The sequence below is a fragment of the Antechinus flavipes genome, chromosome 2, assembly GCF_016432865.1.
Source record: "Antechinus flavipes isolate AdamAnt ecotype Samford, QLD, Australia chromosome 2, AdamAnt_v2, whole genome shotgun sequence".
Taxonomy (NCBI): Eukaryota; Metazoa; Chordata; class Mammalia; order Dasyuromorphia; family Dasyuridae; genus Antechinus; species Antechinus flavipes.
The window spans coordinates 597,080,764-597,103,459 of record NC_067399.1 but is presented as its reverse complement, the minus strand read 5'-3'; the positions used below and the strand labels follow the sequence as shown (position 1 = coordinate 597,103,459).

The 22,696-nt window shown below is 33.3% G+C and overlaps 1 protein-coding gene across 2 annotated transcripts in view; it reads left to right on the top strand.

Moving 5' to 3' along the window:
- PDZD8 (PDZ domain containing 8) overlaps positions 1-22,696 on the top strand; it is a 93,182-nt gene that overhangs the window by 21,981 nt on the left and 48,505 nt on the right. For both annotated transcript variants that reach the window (XM_051981515.1, XM_051981514.1), the window contains exon 2: positions 4,964-5,089. In XM_051981515.1, the coding sequence (XP_051837475.1) occupies positions 4,964-5,089 (126 nt within the window). The remainder of the gene's footprint in view (positions 1-4,963; positions 5,090-22,696) is intronic.

Here is a 22,696-nt window from a genome sequence, read left to right as displayed (position 1 = left end):
TTCTAATTTGTTCTTTACTTATCTTAGAATTTTTGGAAGATTGAGATGACTATCTTAGTCTACTAAGTTTTATGATTAATTATGTTATTTATATTTTCAAAGTCTTGCTTCTGAATCAATTTCACGATTTTCTCTATTGATGCTTTTTGACCCCATTTCTGTTTTTGTTCATATTGTGTATAGTCTATTCAGATTTGAGCTATCCTTCTGCTTTTGTGTATGGTCCACTTAGTCTGTTATTTATAGATAATCATGCCCATGATTATCTATTATGACTATGGCAACAAGTTCCCTACTAGGGTAATTCAAGCTGTGCTGAGCAGAAATATGAAACTATGATTAATTTTATCATCTGTTCTTCTTTCACTACACCAAACTACTTTCGTAAGAATTCTGTAGTTAGCAAATCTTTTTCTCCTCCTGGAATTGGGGAAATCTTATCTAGTTTAAACAAAAATTCCTTTCTCACCTCAGCTGCTCTGGCTTTTTCTCTTGCCCTTTGGAGTTCATTTAGCAAACTGACCTTCCTTTTAAATTTCTCTTACATTCCTGTCTTCTTGAGTTTTTGTAAGTTATTATAAACTTAGCTCTGTCCATATTAGAGTATGAATCTGGCTAACCCTTTATAGAACTAGGTAATTCTTCTCTGACATTGCTGAAAACACTGTGACAGAGGAAGCTTAGGTCTCTTTCTTTTAAAAAATTATTTTTTTGCAAGGCAATTGAGGTTAAGTGATTTGCCCAAGGTCACACAGATAGGACATATTAAGTGTCTGAAGCCAGATTTGAACTTGGGTCCCTCCTGACTATAGTACCAGTGCTCTTTCTACTACACCAACTGTCTGTGCCCTAGTTCTTTTTCTTACCATCATTTCCAGACTTTACCTTTCTGCTGTCCCTCAGCCATCTCTTTTCCTTAATGGTTCATTCCATGCAATTATTTATCTAGCCACATTTTCTTGCTGGTTATCTACAAGCTCTTAGTCATTTTCACCTCTTTTCCACCTCTTTTTGGAAAGACATCCAAATCTATTTTCTAATCCTCACTCTTACTACTCCAATCTCCCAAACAGAACAACAACAAAAACCCTTGGTGATTTCACTATACATGTTGACATCCTCAATCACATTCTCATCCAGTTTGTTTAATCAATCCCCGCAATTCCCATGATCTTTCCATCATTTCATCGCATAGAAAATCAGTCATATCCGTGATGTAATCATAACCATGATTACATCACTCCAAATATTCTACCCTCATAATCCCAACCTCAGAAATGTCTGGTACCTCACAGCCCTCTTAAAATTTATTCTTTATCTTTTCTATAACCTCTAGTCACTGAAATCCTTTCCATTTTCCCAATCCCATCATCCCTGCTCTGGTTTTTCTTCAAAGTACTGATCCTAGAATTAGCGTGTTCAGCTTCATGCTTGTCTTTTGAATTCTCTGTCGCCTTGTCTTATTTTCACTCATGCTTTTTAAGACCCCAACAAATTATCTCACTCTGCCTTCTTTATTCCTTATGGAATCTCCTAATGGTCTCCCTACTTCTGTTTCAATAGTATTTTATTTTTCCAAATACATGTAAAAGACAGTTTTCAACATTCATTTTTTTAATTGTTCTTTTCCTTACCTTCTCCCTTCCCAAGACAGCAAAAAATATGATATAGGTTAAATATGTTCAGTTTTTTAAAATAGTCTCCCTACTTCTGATTACATATAAAATTAGTGGCGAGGTAGCCTAATTCCTCAGGATCAGTATTTTGTAGCATCTCCCTTAAATGAAAGCAAACTGAAACAAAACAAAATTTTAAAAGATGTTCACCTACATTTGGTATTGTAAAAATATTTTTAAAATTAAAAGTCTACTTTTACTGTGATTAAGCCCCCCACCTCCCCTTTTTTTGGTATTGCTAAATAAGTATCCTAATTGCTACATTATAGTGTCCTCATCACAAAGATAAAAAGGTTCACAAACACTGATTTTTAGAGGTGTAAACATTTAGTGAAATCTTAAAATAATTGGAAAGTTTCTTTTTATTTCTGACTTTACCACTAACTTCTTATGTGATCTTGGCTAAATGATGTACTCTCGAGCTTCTGGCTCCCTAAAAATGACTTTCTGGATCCTTAAAAATGAGAACAATTTGTCAAGAAAAATGTAAAAGATGAGCATCACCAGTGCTGTAGAAAGGATTTCTGAATTCTTAGGGATAATTTAGAGCAAATTCTTATGAAGATAAAGGGTATAGTGGAAAGCATTGGACTTGGGGTCACAAAGACCTGAGCAAATATTGCTTCTGACCCTTCCTAGCAATGCAGCATCCAGCTAATAAACCAGTCAATTAGCTAGCACTTCAGATGACTGGGTGCATGGCACTGGTTCTGAGCACTGTAAATATAAAGAGAAGGGGGGAAGGGAGGGATCAGAGAACTTGCTCTTAAGGAGCTCATACTCAATTGGGGATTGCAATTGTACAGATTGCAAAGCACTGTACAACCATGTTGTAGCCAAGATAGATTAAGAGCAATCTCAGAGGGAAGATATAAGGATGAAGAAACCCTAGGAAAGGCTTCTTGCCGCTTCACTTTACATTTTGAAGATCCAGTTTATACATATGTAAAATGGAATAATAATAGTTGTAATAATAACTCACAAGATTATTAAAGCACTATATAAATATTAGTTATTATTAACGCTCATATTTTATGATCCCATATAGTCCTGTATTTGTGGTAAAGGAAATAAAACTTTCTACTTAACAGTGGCCCATGTAAAGCCTCAGAGCCTTGAAAGCAGTGAAATTTTTTTCTAGACATTGCTCATTAAATACATGATTTTCTAAGGAAATATTCTAAGAAAATTTTTATTTTTAATATAAATATTTTGGAATTTTTTAAAAATAAAACTGGAACACTTTATTTTGAAAATAATGATTAAAAAGCAAAAGTTCATGCCCATAAACCTTTCTTAAATAAATGAATTCCTTAAACTTGGGTTTTTTTTATTAAGTTTACTTTATCTTTCAAATTAAACCAATTCTTGAACAAAAATATAATCTCTTGCCCTCTTTTTTGTTTCCTGAACTACTTTGTCTTTATTCATGCCCTTGTCTGTGATTATTTTGCTTCTGACAGTAAAAGTCTCTTAATTCATGTTTTTTGTAGACCTTAAGAAGCATTCTTATTTTTTGGTCCTTACTGCTTCTGATCCACTGCTTAATTCCTTATGGAGAGAAACTAAAGCTTCTAGTGGCATCAGCTTCTACTCAAACTTGCTTTTCTTCTGAGGGATAAAGATTTTTTTTTTTAAATTAGGAATTCAGAACTACTGTAAAACTTTCTTTTATGTTTGAGTCATGAACCACAAGTAAAAAAGGCATTTGAACTGCCACAACTCAAATTTCCACACAATCCCCTCTTGACCTATAGTCTAGAGGCATGCAATCCTGCTAGTCAATTGGATAAAGAATTTCTTTATATATGATACTCAAGTTTCCCTTCCTGTTATACTCTACTACTTAATTATTGAAATTGATTTCAAAGAAGTTTCACATTTTATGTCTCAGTTCATGTCAGCCTACAAACTAATTAATGTGTAATTAACTCCTATTTTTAATATTAGCCAACTTTAAAGATATAATAATCATAGAATGCCTTATAATAACAAATGTATATATTTCTGAAGCTCATCTCCATATCAACCCTTAATTTTAGAGATATACTCAGCAGGTGCATCTTAGGAATATTATCATGTTGTCTCATTCATGTAGTGGGATAATTCTAAGAACACTTAAAATTTAGTATTTTCTTCCTCTTCAGGCCTTTATTTCTTAAGAATCATTAAATTAGTGTTGGATTTTGGAAACCCAAATGACTATGGCATTGTAGCTCAGAACTAACAAACTTGAGTGATTTATCAGCGTTAGCCTTTCACTCAGTAGAAGGGATTACCAGTGTACATCATTACACTAGGATTTTCTCCTTCTCTTCAGCATTTGTTCCATCACAGTACTATTCTGTTAATTTCATATACCATAATTTGTTCAGCCATTCCCCAATTTATGTGTCATCTTAGCTTCTAGTTTCATTTTTTTACCACCACAGAAAGGAGGTTTTTCTTCTTTATTTGGTCTCTGGGTTATAGGCCTAATGGTCATTTACTGGGTCTAAAAGGCTATATACACTGTTTGGGCTAAATTTTGGGGTGTGGTTCCGAATTTCTTTGTATAGTGGTTGTCTTAATTCACAGTTCCCCCCAACAATACATTCATGTGTCCATTTTTCCACAATCTTTTTCATTTTGCCAATATGTTGGATGTGAGATACAACCTCAGAGTTGCTTTAATTTACATTTTTCTAATTATTTATGATTTGACACATTTTGTCATACCTATTGACATCTTGATTTTGGCTATTGATAGCTTAAATTTCTTCTTTAGAAAATTGTTCATATTCTTAGATCATTATTAATTGAGAAATTACTTATAAATTTGAATCAGTTTCTCATATATTGGAGACTAGATCCTTATCTGAAAAAAATTTTTCTTGATATCTCTAATTTCTTTATAATGTCACCACCTGTGTCAACTTATATATTCTAGAGCTTATTTTGGTAGATATAGTGAGGTGTTTATTTATACCTAGTTTCTACCAGATTTCTTTCAAGCATTCTCAGGAATTTTTATGTAATTTTATGGAATTCGTAGAAAGGATTTGTTCTATTTTTGACGTTAGTATTGATTTGTTTGGGTTAGGAAAGGCAAATATTTTCCAGCAATATTTTAGCATTCTGAATTTAATCTTGGCCCAGTCGAATAAAAAAAAATTATATGAGCATGACCTAAAGAGATGGATTGCCTGATCTTTTATTGCAGGTGATTAAGATTAGCATATTTTGTTTTATTCCCAAGGTTTTTGAAAACAAGAAACTTATGACTTTTTCCTTTTAATTTTTGTCAGATTCAAGCCGTTTTTCTCATTTCAACTCTCACAAACTTCAAAGGAGGAAAATGAACAATATTTGTATATACAACAATATGGACTTACAGAAGGCCGCCTTAAAATTACTCTAGTAGAATGTAGCAGGTATGTTCCTTCTCTCATTGTTATATTTCAGCTAAGATAAACAAAGTAAATAATGTTTAAATAACATCTTTACTTAACATTCTTCTGTGATAATTTTTTGTTTCATCAGTCACATTGCTATAATCTTAAATTTCATCTCATATTAATGTAACTCTTTTATTTTGGAAAAATATACATAACTTCCCAGAAAATAGATTCTGAAAAGAAAATAGTTCTAGAGGAGTGTTTCAGAATTTTTTGGGGGGGTGGAGGAGGGGAGGTTAAAATAATTGGGTTAAGTGACTTGCCCAGGGTCACATTGCTAGAAAGTATTAAGTTTTAAGTGTCTGAGGCCGGATTTGAGCTCAGGTCCTCCTGACTTCAGGGCTAGCACTTATCTACTGCATTATCCACTGCCCCAATCTTCAGAATTTTTAAAATTATGAAACCCAATTGGTATAGTCTGAGACTATTTCCTGCTAAACAAATATGAATGTTAATTCTTGTCATTTGATTTGATGAGTAAAGTATTGTAATGGGCCAGAACTCTGTAATGAAACAAGAATTCTGCAGAAAGATGTTAACTCAGTGGAATTAATAAGACAATGGTTATCTAATTTAGCATGGTGATTAATAGTTCTCTAATTCAGTACATATATTTATTATTTAATATAGTTCTACAAGATTCACACCTATGATGTAATTAAAATAGAGCATATAAATCTGGGACAAACTCAGCCAGAAACATTCATTCCATCTCCCATCACTGTGGGGGACTAGAACAGACTTGGGGAAGACAAAGGACTGGCAGCTAGAGCTGTGGCAGCACAAGCTCCCGGACTCAAGGAGACTTCAAGACAGAGACTATTGTGGTGGTCCTCCGGTCTCCCCCACAGAAACCAAGAGACATTGTAGAGGACCTCCAGAAAGCTGTCCAGGGCCCCAGGCAAGGAAACTAGACTGTGAAGGAGATAATAAAGAATTTAAACTTTATCCCTAGCTGTTCTCATGGTGGTTACTCTGTTGAAAGGAAGACTAGTCCAGAGACCTCCACATTATTATATCCATATTATATATAATAACCACAACATTATAGGGTATCTTTTTTTTTTTTTTTAATAATTCAAAATACCCTGGAATAGAGATAGGGAACTAATAACTAAGATTAGGGATTAAGAAACGTTATCCTTGACACTTCTGAAAACACAACTGCTTTATTTAAGATACTGACCTAGGAGGAAAATTGATATATATTGTATGTTATGCTTAAATATATTAAAAATATTCTGAAGGAAAAAAAGATAGCATTTGCCTCCAAGAGCTTGTTCGACTTTTAGACAGCTCTAATTGTTAAGAAGTATATTCTTTATATCAAGCAGCAATTTTTATAACTTCTATTCACTGATTTTAGGCAAAAATGGGGGTGGGGGGAGAAGAGGGTGAGGGAGGGAGAAAGAATAGGATCTGAAAAGAAAATAGTTTTACAGGAGTAATCATTAGAATTTTTAAAGTTATGAAACTATATTGGTGGAGTTTGAGACTTATCTCCTAAGTGAAATGTGATTGTTAATTACTGTTATTTGATTTAATAAGTGGGGTATTTCAATTTTTTTTTTTTAAAAATTCAAAATGTCCTAAAATAGAGATATGGAACTAATAGCTAAGAATAGGAATTAGGAAACATGAGAGAGAGACAGATAGAAGGATGGTCAGACAGACAGAGATGGGCAAAGGGAGGGACAGAAGGATGGAGGGAGACACAGGGACACAGGCAGATGGAGGGAGGGAGGGAGAGAGAGAGAGACACACACACACACACACACACACACACACACACACACACATACACACACAGATGGAGGGAGGGAGATACATACACAAACGGACAGAGATAGACAGGAAGATTGACTGAAGAAAATAATTTTTTAAATATATAATTGGTCAAATGCAAAAAAAAAATCAATTGAAGAAAATAATAATTTAAAAAGTAGAGTTCATCGAATGGAAAAAGAGATACAAAAAGTAACTGAAAAAAATCATACATTAAAAACTAAAACCATGCAAATGGAAGTTAATGATTCTATGAGACATCAAGAATCAGTCAAAAAAATTAAAAAGAATAAAAAAAAAAAGAGCTTGGAAAGCGTTCTTCAAGGGATCATCAAGAAAAACTATCCTGGTATACTAGAAAGAGAGGGCAAAATAGTCTTTGAAAGAATTCCATATCACCTTTGGAAAGAGACCCTAGAAGGAAAATCCAAAGAAACATTGTTGCAAAACTGTAGAACTATAATATCAAGGAAAAAATACTGTAAACTGCAGATATCAGGGAGCCCACAGTCAGGATTACCCAGGATCTAGCAGCTTCTACAGTAAAGGATCAGATGCCCTGGAACACCATATTCTGTAATACAATTAAGAATCAATACCCAGTGAGATTGAGCACTATCTTTCAGGGGAAGAGATGGTTCTTCAATAAAGTAAGGGATTTTTAATATCTATTGAAAAGACCAGAGCGAAACAGAAAATTTGGTCATCAAACACACAACTCAAGAGAGGTATAGAAAAGGTAAACAAGGAAGAAAAAAGCCTCATTATTTAAAGATTAAATAACCTTTACAGTTCTAGATGGGAAAATGATACTTTTAACTCTTTAGATTTAGGGCAGTTAAAAAGACTATACATAGACCAAACTTGTGGGTGTAAATTGACTCTGATGTGATGATATTAAAGAAAAAAACATTAAGGTTGGAAAAAGGATTATACTAAAAGAGGAGGAAAGGGGAGATACAATGGAATAAATTAAATCATGTAAAGAGGCTCAAAAGACCTATTTTGTACAATAGAATGAAGAGAGAGAGGGGTGTGAGCATTGTCTGAAGCTTAATCTCATCAGTTTTGGCTCAAAGAGAGAATAACATTCTCTTAATGTAGAAACTTATCTTACCTTATAAGAAAGTAAGAGGGGAAAGGAAGTAAGAAAGAAAAGGCAAGGGCTAGATAAAAGGGAGGGCAGAGAAAGGGATAAGAGAAGAGAGGAAGAGCAATAGAAGGGAAAGGAGGGCAAGTTGAAGGCCCAGGTAAGTCAGAAACAAAACATTAGGAAGGAAGGACAGGTTGGAAAGAGAGAATAAAGTATATACAGAGAGAAAATAGGATAGAGGGAAAATAGAGCTAGTATCATAACTGTGAATGTGAATGGGATGAACTCTCCCATAAAACGGAAGCAGATAGCTGAGTAGATTAAAAAATATAATTCTATAATGTTATTTGCAAGAAACACATTTGAAACAGATATATACAGAGTAAGGGTAAAAGGCTGGAGCTGGATTTATTATGCTTTATCCAGAGCAGCAAGTCTGATCTCAGATAAAGCAAAAGCAAGAATAGATCTAATTAAAAGAAATAAAGAAACTACATCTTATTAAAGGGTACCATAGATGATGAAATTATATTGATACTAAATGTATATATACCAAGTAGTACAGCATCCAAATTCTTAGAGAAATTAAGCCAATTATAGGAAGAAAAAATAATAAAACTGTGCTAGTGGGTAACCTCAACCTCTTTATCTTAGAATTAGATAAATCTAATGACAAAATAAACAAGAAATAAATTAGGGAGGTTAATAAAATCTTAGAAAACCTAGATATAATAGACCTCTGAAGAAAATTGAATAGGGATAGAAAGGAATATACTTTTTCCTCATCAATACATGGCACCTACACAAAAATTGGCCATGTATTAAGGCATAAAAATCTCACCATCAAATGCAGAAGCCAGAAATAGTAAATGTTTTCTTTTCAGATTATGATGCAATAAAAATTAAATTCAGTAAATGGCCAGGGAAAGATAAGGTAAAAGCCAATTGGAAATTAAATAATGTAATTCTTAAGAATGAGTGAATCAAACAATAAATTAGAGAAACAATTAAGGGGGCAGCTCGGTGGCACAGTGGATAGACCACAAACAATAATTTTATCCAAGAGGATGACAATAATGAGACAACATAGAAGAATCTATGGGATCAGCCAAAGCATTTTTTAGGGGAAATTTTTTTTATTTCTAAATAATGAATAAATACAGAAAGAGATCAGTAAATTGGGCATGTAACCAAAAATCTAGACAAAGAACAAATTAAAAACCCCTCAAGTAAATACCAAATTATAAATTCTGAAACTCAAAGGAGAGATATTAATAAAACTGAAAACAAGAAAACTATTAAACTAATAAGACTAAGAGTTGGTTTTATGAAAAAGCAACAAAATAGATAACTATAGTTCATTTGATTAGAAAGTGGAAAGGAAAAAAATTACCAACATCAAAAATGAAAAGAATGAATTTGCCATCAATGAAGAAGAAATTTAAAGCATTAATTAGGAGCTGTTTTGCCCAATTGTATGCCAACAAATCTGACAATCTAATTGAAATTGTAAATGATATGTTATTTTTACATGTAACTGAAGAAAATAAATATTTTTTTAAATAGAAAACATTTTTGTCACTCCAAGGGTGTATACTCATGTTTACTTTGGCCCTCGTGCTTTCCAAAGATAATTTTCTTCCTTGTGTAGTCCTCATGAAATTCATTGCAGGGCAAATTGTTGGTGTTGGTGCTGAACAGGTCCACTTTGCCCATGACATGGTACTTTCTCCTAAAAAATTTCCTTTGAGTTTTTGCAACAATGAGGAGTTACATATGAGGAGGCAAAGTAGAGATCTGGACAAAACATATCTAGGGTGCTCCATCATACTTGGAACATAGCAAAATTCTCTAGGCTCCTAAAACAACATAGCATACCCACAATTTCTCCAGAAATTCCTATGTTACCTGGGAAATATGAATTGAATGTCTATACACATCCCTTGGCTAAGTGGACTTAGTTAAAAGAAGGGAAAGATCAAGTAAATCCCAAAGGAGATTAGGTACTTGGGGTTGATTTCTCTGAATCTTTAGTTTTATATGTAAGCTCTGAAAAGTGAGTTTTGTCTGATCTAGCTAATCTAACCTGGCCTCCCCAATACTTCATAAATTTCTCCCCCCCACTCTTCTTTTAGAATTCCTTTAATGTATTCTGCAACTTGAATATAAGCTCTTTGAGATCTAGTGACATCTTGTTTGCTTTTATGTGTATTCCCATCATTTAGCATAATATTGAGCTTGTAAGCAAGGAGTTACTAAATACTCGAGTTAATCCAGCAAGCAAAGCTAGATCACTTTAAAAGAAAAAAATATACACACATACATGAGCCCTTATATAGTACACTAAGCACATTACTTGAAATAGTTGGATCATCATTCAGACAAAGGTTATCTTAAAGGAACTGGTTTGAATTTGAAGAAAACTCTGTGGAAAAACAGTGTGACTCAATTGTTATTGTTGTTGTCTGTCCTTTGTTCTCTAAATGGACAGTGACTTAAGGGAAATGATGCCATGACTTTCAAATGAATTGGATTTAAGTGAGGGAGGGTTGGGCAAGGTAATCTGCCTCACTTTCTCTTCCAGAGCCATCTGGGTCCAGTGACAAGATAAAGGTCAGTAGGACTGGAGATGGCCCTGGATGCAGTGGGAGATCCTGGCCTTTTTAAGCTAAGATCTTTAACAGGTCTCAGTTTGACTGAGGCTAAATCTAAATGAAGAGGGAATTGCCCATCCTTTTCTACTGGAACTCATAAAGCTAGGGTATACAAGAGTCCCAGGTAGTGAATCTCTACTGCAATATTTTAAGTGTTAAGATTGTAAGATTATCTCAAATGAAGCCCCTTTCCTCTGTATAAGATGGGAGCTCCTTTGTCTTATCTGTACTCATATTCACTAGAGTCCTAAGAGAGGTCACTGCTTTTTACATCCTGGTGTGCCAAACCCCTCTGGTGTGCATCTCATTGACACCAAAACTTCAATTAGTCTTTACTAAAGAATTTATCAAGATGGATGGTTATAGTAAAAAGAATTTATATTAAATATCTCCTTCATATCCTTTTGTTCATTTCTTCTTAGTGAGAGTATACTCAAGTTCAAAAGTATGAGGCACTTGTATAGGGAACCCTTGTGGCAAAGGGGGCTCCTAGCCTTTTTTCCTGGGATTTTCATAAAGTTTTTTTTAGGTATAGCTCTCTGTTAGGCCCCTTAAGAATTCACACCCAGCGCTTCTGTAGTTCCTAAAGAGTTTCTCTGAAAGGGTCACTATCTTTGAAGGACTATCTTATCACATTTATCAGCAGGTGATACTTTTGTTATTAGACACTGTCACTATAGCAGCTGCAGCCACTGCTTCTGCTTTCCAGTGGGACCTTTGACTCTCCTGAACTTGCCATGTCATCTGAACATTCATCTCAGAATATTCTTTCACCTAAGATCAGGAAAGAATAATACAAAAGAAAAAGGGGCACCATTTACTCACAGCCTGTATGGCTGAATGAGAGGGCAATTGCACTTCTCTTCTAACTCCCTCAGAATATCAACAAAGAGGAGTGACTTAATCTTTTGGATCAATTACAAAATTTTTTTCCTTGTCTGGCATAACTTATCTGCCTTTCATCCAATAGCCCTGAATCCTAAGGTCCTTTCAAATAGATTAAAGGATTGTCCATATATTGTGATAAGGTTATAGGAAAACTCCTTAATACTAAATTTGCTATGTTGATTGAGTCCTCCTCTATAGGATTTTAAATTTGAATGCTGGCCAGTAGATTAAAACAATCTACCCCAATTCAAAGATGCATTTAAACACTTTATTAGGAGAAAAGACTATAGGAAGGTTGACATAGGTAGAACTAATTGATTTCTTAGAGCTGCAGACAAGTCTGAAAACATTTTAGAAAGATTTAGTTGGATGTTTTCCTGTATATTTATTAAAAAAAAAAAACATGCAAGTAGAAAATTGAATTTGGAGGAAGAAGTTGATAGCTAAGATGTTTCAAGTCACTTGTGGCTTTCAAAGTGGCCAGAGAGATTTGATTTGGTATCTTTTTTCCTCTCAACAAGATTTTAAGACCATAGAGCCATAGACTTAGAGTTAGAAATGACTCCAGAAATTCTTTAGTCCATTGTCTTGATTTCATAGATGATCAGATGAGCCTTTAATAGTGTGAAGTGGGTTGTCTGCCCAGGGTCACATCGCTGCTAAGTATCAGAATCAGAATTTCTGTCCTTCTTTGACTTCAGGCCCAGCACCCTTTTCATCAGAAAGTAATTAACGCAAAATCATTTGGGTTACTTTGAAATAGCCCCAAGAAAAAGAATTGAAAGACCAGGAAGCTAACTGGAGGTATAAAAATGAAAAATTTTATATTTAAGGATTTTGTTTACATGTTTTTTGATTGAATCTAGGGATATCTACTCACACAAGCAGTCACACAAGCACTTTCTACTTTTGATTGCTAAGTTTAACCTTTGGCTGTTTTCTTATTATTAGTGATAAAAACTCTTAGAAAAATCTATTAAGGATTCAGAGATGGCATTGTATTTAAAAAGTTCACCTCAGCAAAACTATCAATTACATTTTGAAAAAGAGCCATGGAAAAACATAGATACTCTTAATTTTTAATTATCTTTTTATAATGAATGGACTGTTGATTTCTAGGTTATTAATTTTTAAATATACATTTTCATAATTCATTTTCTCCTCTTTGAACAAAGGCATGTTTTAAAATTTGTCAGAATGGTACATAGATCAATTTACTTTTGTTATCATGGGATTTTCTATGAATGTCTCATTTTGTGATTTTTAGAAAGTCTCTTGAATAAAATGTGGAGCAGATAATTTGTATTTTGATGCTTTTGTTTAACTTCCAAAGCCTTTGTTATATGTTCTGCAAAAATAAATTGAATCTTTTTATCAGTAGCAATTTTACAATGTACTTCTGTGCATGGCACTCACACACACACTTACTGAGTTGTTTTTGTGACTTGAGAACAGATTTTGGCAGTGTAAGAAATATAAAATAATCCACTGTCACAAATTTAATAATGCAAATGACTGTTATAAATAGGCATTTTGTCATGTTTATGGTGGCCAAAACTAGTTTTAAACTTTTTTTTATAATTTCAAATATGAGAAGTAATATAAATCTTTTCAACTGAATGTTAATGAGTTATGCTTTTATATAATTATTATAATGTTATTTTATGAAGGTCAAACCCACTTTGAATTGCTGGGGAAAATTGAAATTTTAAGATTTAAACTATTTTTTTTTCTATTTAAACTACTATATAACATGTATTCGTTTGATAAATTATGTGTAGAAAACCAGTCTAACCAGTTCAGAAAGTTTTATCATCTTGGTGGTAATATGCCATAACTATAGTCAGTCTTCACAACCATAGCTATCAAATTAAAGACCCAACCAGATTAAATTGTAATTGAGAAATATTTAGCAAAATATGTAAAAATATAGTATAACATAGGTAATGTTAATTTGTCATTGTGTAGCTGCAGGGATATCTTTATTTGAATTAAACCTCATCAGTAAACAGATGACAAAATTTAAAAACCTTTAAGCATTGAAAAGTTCTATCACCATTGAATGCTTAAAATTTTAACATTTTAAAAATTGATAATAAATAATAGTTTTGGGAAATGTAGATGATTTTCTTCATAGAAATTGGTTCTTTGAAATGTTGACTTGATATGTTAAATTAATTTATGTTCAGTAGATAAATGGTTAAAGGATAAGAATATATAATTTTTAAAAGAAAAATTGCATGTATTGACAGCCAATGAAAGACTGTTCCAAATCACTAATAACTAGAAAAATGCAAATCACAATACCATGAAGTTGTTTCACTTCCCACCTTGCAAATTGTCAAAAATTACCAAAAAAGGACCATAGTCAATATTGGGACGATTGTGGGATGACAGGGTATTTATCATTGTTTGTTTTTTCTCAGTGGTATTTTATTTTTCTAAATATATGTAAAGATAGTTTTCTGTGATGATTTTCTTCTTTTAAATATAATATATAAGATGATGGTTCTCTCTGGGAGAAAGAGCAGGTTTATCGGGAAGGTTTTCTTGGAGGCAGCCTTAGTTTCAGTTAAGAGTAAATAATTACCCAAAACGCAGCCAGGTAATAAAAGTTCAGATCTTTTATTGCCTCCAATATAGCCCGGTTAGCTTAGAAGCCTATCTTTTTGCTTGATTTCAAGAGCTCCCTCCGAATGTCTCTCTTAGTTCAAGACTCCACCAGCAATGCAGACACTAATACATCATTGATGGAGCTCTGAATTGGTATAATCATTTTGAAAAGCAATTTGGAATTATCCAAATAAGCAATTAAAACATCCAGGCCTTTTGACTCACAGTCTCTCTCTGCACTTCTATCTCAAGAAAGCCATTGATAAGAAAGTACCCATATGTATTTGAAATATTTATAGCAACACTTGTTTTCAATCCTTTGTTTTCATTAAAAAAAAGACAGATGCCCTGAGAATAGCTAAACAAATTATGATATGTAATGGATTTCTGTGGGTAACTGGAAGGTATAAGGAATAGAGTGTTGATAATCAGTGTGATTTATCTTCAGTTCAAATCTCGCCTCAGACACTTATAGCTGTGTGACTTTGGGCAAGTCTCTTTATAACCCTATTGGTCTTAGTTGCCTTATCTGTAAAATGAGCTGGAAAAAAGCAAATGGCAAAACACTCCAGTATCTTTGCAAAGAAATGCTACTGTTTTGTAAGAAATTATGAATATGGATAGAGAAGCATGTTTTGCTTCTACATGAGATCTACATGAATTGATGCACAGTAAAGTTAAAAAAGAGCCAAGAAAACAGCCAGTGACTGCCACAGTATAGATGAAGAGAAAACCACATCAAAAACCTAAAAATGAATGTAGTAAGATGTTAACAATCTAGCATGACTCAAAAAAGAAAGATGAGAGGACACCCCTGATCCATCTGTTCATGGAGTTGGCAGATTCATAAGAATTGTTCATTGTATGTTTCATACTTTTTAAACTTTTATTGAATGGTTGTGCCAGTTTTTTTTTTTTTTTTTTTTTTTTCCTCTTTTCCCATTGTATGGAATAGCTCCCTGGGAGAGGGAGGAGGAATACTAGGAAAAACTGTTGAGTATGTAAAATACTAAAGACATTAAAAAAAAAAAAACCGCTAATTTAAATCAGTTGAAACATCTCTTATATTTGAGATTTGTCTCATACCTGTAGCTGTTTTGATTGGCTAAAAAATTTGTTTTTCTTGTCCATGAATAAGTTATCTTAAATTACTTTATATTGGTGTTGAGAAGGTAGAATTGATATTTTAAGCCTTTAATATATATATATATATAGTTATATAATTATATATAATTATAGAATCATAAAACAAATGCTAAAACATATATTTTGAGGTGTTTTGGGAGGGAGAGGGGGAAGGAGCTGGAGAATTAAGTGTCACACAGCTAGTAAATGTCTGAGATCACATTTGAACTCAGATCCTTCTGTCTCCAGGGCTGGTGCTCTATTCCTTATGCTACCTACCTGTCCTATAAAGAATAGATGATGTCTATTCTGGTCCAGGACATGTTAAACTTTTTCCACTTGCAATCACTTTTTGCCCAAGAAATTTTTATGCAACTTCTGGTATACAGATCTATAAAAAAGGCATAAATTTCAAACATTTATTGATAATAATTTTGTGATTATCACATTGTTATGCCACCCAATATCAGGTCATTACCCACAGTTTTAGAAGCTTTGATCTAGTCCAATTCTTTTTCTTTACACATGTGGAAACCAAGACATAGCCATCCTAAGTAACTTCTGCAGCATCATACACTTGGCAAAAAAAAAAAAAAAAACAAAAAAACAGTTGGGATTTGAACATAGGTTCTCTGAAAACAAAGCTTCCATAATGTATCATGGTTTATTTGTGGAACACATTACATTTCAAAGGACAAATAAGTTGTACTAAATCAGTTTTGCTGTACTTCTGATTTTTTAAAAATACTTTTGATGTTAAAAATATCACTGAACAAAATAAATGATTACACATTACAGAATGTTGATAGAATGTTGATCAGTTCTTCTGAACAAAGCAACATTTTAAAAAATCCATAATATGACATTTATATTTAGGTTGATTATTCATTTGGAGCTTTTTGTGTATATTATGGAAATTAATGGTGCTTTTTGGTTAGATTGAAGAAGTTAATAATCTTGGGTTTATTGAATACTGGTCTGTTTACATTTCAATTTTGCAGATCTAATCAGCCAAATTTTGATGCTTGTTTTATAATAATGTTTAATTTCTGGTAGTACTCCCACTAGGGGATAGTGAGGTGGCACAATGGCTAGCATGCTAGCCTGGAGTCAGACCTGAGGTCAAACCTGCCTCAGACATTTACTTGCTGTGTGACTCTGGGACACTTATTCCTGCCTGCTTCAATTTCTTCATCATAAAGTGAGCTGGAGAAGGAAATGGCAAACCACTCCAGTATCTCTTCCAAGAAAACCTCAATGGGATCATGAAGAATTGGACATAAGTGAAATAACTGAACATCTATTCCCACACTGCAATTGATCTGATCTATGTTGTCATTCCATTTAACAGTGTAGATTATAACTAATCCCTCCCCGTTTATATCCTTTGACTTCTTGTTAGTGTCCTACCATACATATAACACAAAAATTTCTAGGGTCTTGATCACTTTCTTTTGGCATTGAGTGAAAATTTCAGGGATAGATTTAATTTTAATGTCAGGAAAAAATTTCCTGACAATATTTATGACAATATGATCTGTCTCCAGGTGGTGAGTTTCCCCTCCTTGTAATCTTATTCCATGAAAAATCTTATTTTTCTAAGGAATTTATATTCTAAAATTGTCTAAATCTTGGATGCCTTTTCTCCATTATTAACAGCTAGAACAAGTATTTCTTAACTGAGGAGGACTTTTCAGGTTTTTTTGAAGGATGAGTGTGGTTCCTTAATGATGACAGTTGATATGTGTCCATTAAACTTCTGTACATCTTATTTTAGTTGTCATTGTCTTTTTTGTTATCCATTCTCTACTTTTTTGGAGTGAACAACTTGTTTTTGTAGGTTAAAAAGTTGTTTTCTATTGTTCTTCACATATTTTTAATTCAAATTTTTTTTATTTTTACCTTTGTATTTATTTTTAATCTAGCAAATTGATCACACAGCCACAGAGAAGCTTCTGATTCAAGAAAGATTTCTGTGACAGTAAATCTAAATATATACACTTTTTAGAAACAGCACTGTTTAATAGTTACTACCTTATTTTTATCAATGACTACTTTTGATACTTATATCTGCTGTCTATGAAGGAAGAATAGGATCCTTTTTTATCATCACTTTTCTCTGAAATTATCTTTTAAAATAAACATCCTTATGAAAGATAACTTAATCTATTTCTTAATACCTTAAAGAGAAATAAGAACTTTTTTTCCTTTGTTTTGTAAGTTAGCATGTCCAAAGAGATAACCAAGTTAATCATACTAGCTAGCATTGATAATTCTATGCCTCCTTAATTTCTTCTTTCTTCAGGATTCCCAAAGGGCAATTTTAAAACAAATATATAATGATACATACTACTGCTGCTGTTGTTGTTACCACTATTGCCACTTCTATTACTTACATAATGTTTTAAAGTTTCAAAATGCTTTACATATATACAACATATATTCTTATTTTATTGTCACAACCTCACTGAAGTATAGATGCTTTCATTATCACATTGTGCAGATTGGGAAACTGATATGGAGAGAGCTGAAGTGACTTGTCCAAGGTTGACACAGCCAGGAATTGTCTGTGATGGAATTCCATCTTCAATTTTAATACTCTTATTATGCAGCCTTAGCTGGTTGAATATTGGTTATATATAACATTTAGAGATAAGCGCTTATACTTTTTTTGTTTCTGAAATTTCATATCTTTATTTTTAAATGTATGTATTTTGAAAAGACCCAAGTAACTGGTAACTTATTTGTTAAATGATTAACTTTTTTCGTATTCTTGGGATGCATATAGTATAAAATATATAGCTGATGATGAGGATTTGATTTTTTTCTCCAGTATTAGAATTAGTAAGAAGTTGATTTTAGTCATGGACAGTTTTGATTTGAAGCGTCTTAGGGTCTTATTAGATTAGAAAAGGTTTCTTCATTCCTGAGTAAGCTATAGTAGGGGTCCTCAAACTTTTTAAATAGGAGGCCAGTTCACTATCCTTCAGACTGTTGGAGGGCTGGACTTTGTTTTGTGGGCCTTTAAATAAAGAAAATTCATAGCCCTGGGTTGTTGGAATCCTTACAAAGTATTAAGTCATTAGAATTGATAGAGACAATAATTATCTAATTTAGCATGGTTCAGTATGATTGATCTGATCCTACAAGAAGATGTTACGGGCCAGAACTTGAAACAAGGTACTAAGTGGAATTGAGGAGACAGTGTTTAAATCTAGTTTAGAATTGATTTAATCCTACAACAAATAATGGTTTCCCAGTGATATAATGATTGGTGTGTACTCAGTGTACAGCATATAAGCAAGAAGCTCTCAGGGCCAGACACAGAAGCCCACTCTCGGAGGCGGAGACAGAGTCATTCTATATTCCACATTCCACGTTTGTGCTGGCTGGAGACATTTGGAAAGAGCTAAAAGACAAGCTGCAAGAGCTCTTGGAACCAAGGAAGATAGGCCTCTAAGAAAGCTAACTGGGTCCAAGGAAAGAGACAAGACTTGGAAGGAGAAAAACGTTTGGATTTTATCAGCTGGCTGCATTTGAGCTGATTATTACTTTGAACTGAAACTAAGGCTGCCTCCAGAAACACCTCCCCAAGAAACCTGCTCCCAGAGAACGATCATATTATACAAAAGAAGAGAATACCACACTGGGTGAAGGGGATAAACGTCTTCAGCTGCTGCATCTGGTCTGCAGGCCGTAGTTTGAAGATCCTTGCTATAGAGTATAGCTAGACCATCAGTTTATTAGGTCAACAAGAAACAAAAGTTAGAAAAGAGAATGTATCAGTGCAGGTTGTTCAAAAATTGTTCAAAAATTCAAGACCAGTGGTTTCAAACTTAAGTTGAAACAGATCCCAATGGACCACATACTGATTTAGAAAACCGCAAATTAACATATTTTAATGCATTTTTATTAGTTTTGTTAAATATTTCCCAATTACATTTGAATCTGGTTTAGGCCCTGGACATTTGACCCCTGGTATAGATTACCTAGAAAAGTTTTAAGATATTTTATAATCTTCTAAATCTTCCCTTTAAAGATAATATAAATGCATACATTTCGATATACCTTAGTTATCATCTCAAAATCCTGTCTAGGACTGTGGGTCTGGTTTATTTGTACTTGCAGATTAATTATACCAGCTATGTTTTTTCCAGCCCTTTAAAATTTTTTCAAGGGTACAGTCAAATGTTTCTCAAATAACCATGCTGATTTTGATTGACAACTGCTTTCTGAAGTTCCCAGTTTGAAATTTTATCAGCCTAATTTGTTAATTTCCTCTTATGTGATGTTTCAATATAATATTGTTTATAAGTCACTTGGTTGTTTTTCTGTTGCACTTGACTAATGATGGACTGCAGTTTGCATTCTTCTAATATTGAGCAAGAATCAATCAACAATATCTTCTGTAAACACCTGCTGCATGCTAGACCTAATAAAAGGACTTAGGGTACAGAATTTTTAAATACCATGCCTACAAATGTAACTGTTCTCAGTGTGATGTTGGCTTGCAGTTTGTATGAACCTTAATATACTTCTAAAAATTAGCTGTAAAAAAAATTTTTTTAAGTAAGAATTCTAATGAGGTCATTATCTCCCTTGGAATATTTCAATATCACACTATAAAATTAAACTTGAATGTTTTGAATAAAATTTATGTACTATAGATTCAGTGTCTGTTACATAATAGGCATCTAATAACTGTTTATTGTATTTTACTATATTGATGCAAGGCTTTACGTGGTAGGATACCCCTTCCCCAATTGACAATTCATTCCTTAAATAGTCATTGAGCATCTGCTTCACTGACACAAGACATATTAGTTACTTATAAAGAACTTAAAATCTATTTCATACAAGATAAAATATATGTGAAGCAAAAGCTTAATAGAAGTATAAAAGACTTAGTGCCAAAAGAGTTGTTCAAATCGCATTTCCATAAGGTGCTTATAGGAGAGATAGATCATTGAATTGTATGATCAAGGAAAAGATTAGATTTGAACTAGGTCTTGAAGGTTAAGTAGAATGTGAATATAGAAAGAGAATGTTATTGCATAAGGTGAAAAATGGGATAAGTAAAGATTTAGAAACAACAGGAATACATGGGGTTCCTTTGAAACAATTTATCAGTCTAGCTGAAGGTAGTAAGTTTGCTTTGGAGAGATTATTTGGGATCATTTGAATGTAGAGTTAATTCAGTAGACTTTGGGAAATCAAGAAAAAGTTTGACTAGTGAAATCATATGATCAGATAGGGAGAAAAATCATCTGGCAGTAGATGTTTAGGATAAATTAGATGTAGAATAGAACCTGGAAGAAGAGAGTTAAATTAGAAGATTCTAGGAATTAGGAATTAGTTGCTAGGAACCTGTGATAGGGTGGTAGAAAGAAAAATGGAAGGGGAAAACACAAGGAGATATTACATTAGTGAGGAAGAATTGATATGTTTTGTTAGTTATATATATAGGCTCATGATACATGTATTATAATGTTTTTTTTTTTTTGGTTTTCTGGTGGTCTTTGGGGCATTCTTTTCAGTAGATTAATCACCACAAGAATAGCCAGGTGTTAAAGTCCAAAAGTCTTTATTATCGCCTTTGTCTGGTGCTCAGCTATTTTTCTCCTGGCCTTCAGAGAGGATTTGGTTTCAATGGAGAAAATGCAGGAGGCCAGGCCAGCCACCAGGAGCCTGATGAAAGATGGAATTGAATTTCTCCAAGTTTCCCCCTGGCTTATATGCTCTATTCTAATTATAAACCAATCATTATATCACTAGGAAACCATTATTTGTTGTAAGATTAATTCAGTCATACTGAACTTAGAGAACTATTAATCACCATGATAAACTAGATAACCATTGTCTCATCAATTCCACTGACTTAGCACCTTGTAAGAATCCTTATTTCAAGTTCAGGCTTCTGACCCATAACAGTGTACAAGATGCATTTCAAGAAACTGTATGATTATCAGAAATGAACTGAATCAGCGTCTGCTTCAAAATACATATATAAAGTGATACAATAAATAATAACAGTTAAAAAAAAATCCATCAGAATCTTTCCTCAGTAAGGTAATGTCGTATTCATAAAAATAAAGCTATACCAATACATACACACAAACATATAAATTACATATGTATACATACATGTGTGTATATTTCCTCCATTCTTTATATTGCCTTCCCTCCATGATATGCTCAATGTATGTTATTAAGCTGCCTTATCATGTCCTTGCACTGAGTTTTCTCATAAGCTCATATGTCTCTACCCAAGTTTTAACCTGTATTTCACAGGCTTATTGCCAGAGTTCCACTATCCAAGAGCCCTTCTAATCAGTGTATCATTGTACTCTTTACATGCTTCATGCCATATGCTAGGTTGGTATAGCTTTATACAATTCAATGATCTATATATATATATATTTTTGTTAACTCAGGCTTTATTCATGTTTTAAATGCAAAGCACAGAACAAAATATTTTGGAGGTATGCAAAAAAAAAATAAGCAAAATTCCGTGTTGTTCTGAAAAAAGACATGGTAAATTGAAACGTATTGAGAGGAAAGACATTTTACTTGGCACATTTGAAACAAGTGTAGGCAAGCTTATGTAATTATCAGATGGGAAATAACTAAGTTCTATAAGAAACAATCAGCGGGCTGATTTCAGAAAGGCCTGGAGAGACTTTCATGAACAGATGCTAAATGAAGTGAGTAGAACCAGGAGAATGTTATACAAAGAATAGCAAGATTATATGATGATCAATTCTGATGAGCGTGGCTCTTTTCTACAATGGAGTGACTCAGGTGAATTCCAGTAAACTTTAAAGAGAGCCATCTGAATCCAGAGAGAGAGAGAACTCTGGAGACTGAATGTGGATCAAAGCATAGCATTTTCACATTATTGTGTTTGTGTTGAGGTTTGCTTGTTGTTTTTTCTAGTTTTTTCCCCATTTAATCTGATTTTTCTTGAGTAACATGATGAATATGGAGATTTTTTTAGAAGAATTGCACATTTAGCCTATATTGAATTGCTTATTGTCTAGTGGATGGGGGAAGGACAAGAAGGGAGAAAAATCCAGAACAAAAGATTTTGCAAGGGTGACTGTTGAGGACTATTTTTGCATATATTTGGAAAATTTTTAAAAAAAAAGTGTAGGGCAGCCAGGAGCAGGAGGAGGAATACGACAATGAGTGCAGCTGACCTTAGGATCATAGGTTGAGAATAGAAAAGGAATTCAGGAGTCATTTTGCTTTCATCTTTTTTTGCTTTGATTTTCACCTAGTCATTTTGCTAAGGAGGGAACTGAGGCCCAGAGACTTGTCCAAGGTTCTATAGGTAATAATAAAATATCATGGAATTTGAAACCAGGTCCTCCTGTCTCCAAACCCAATATCATGCTATTTCCCAACAGCTGTTAAAGTGGGAAT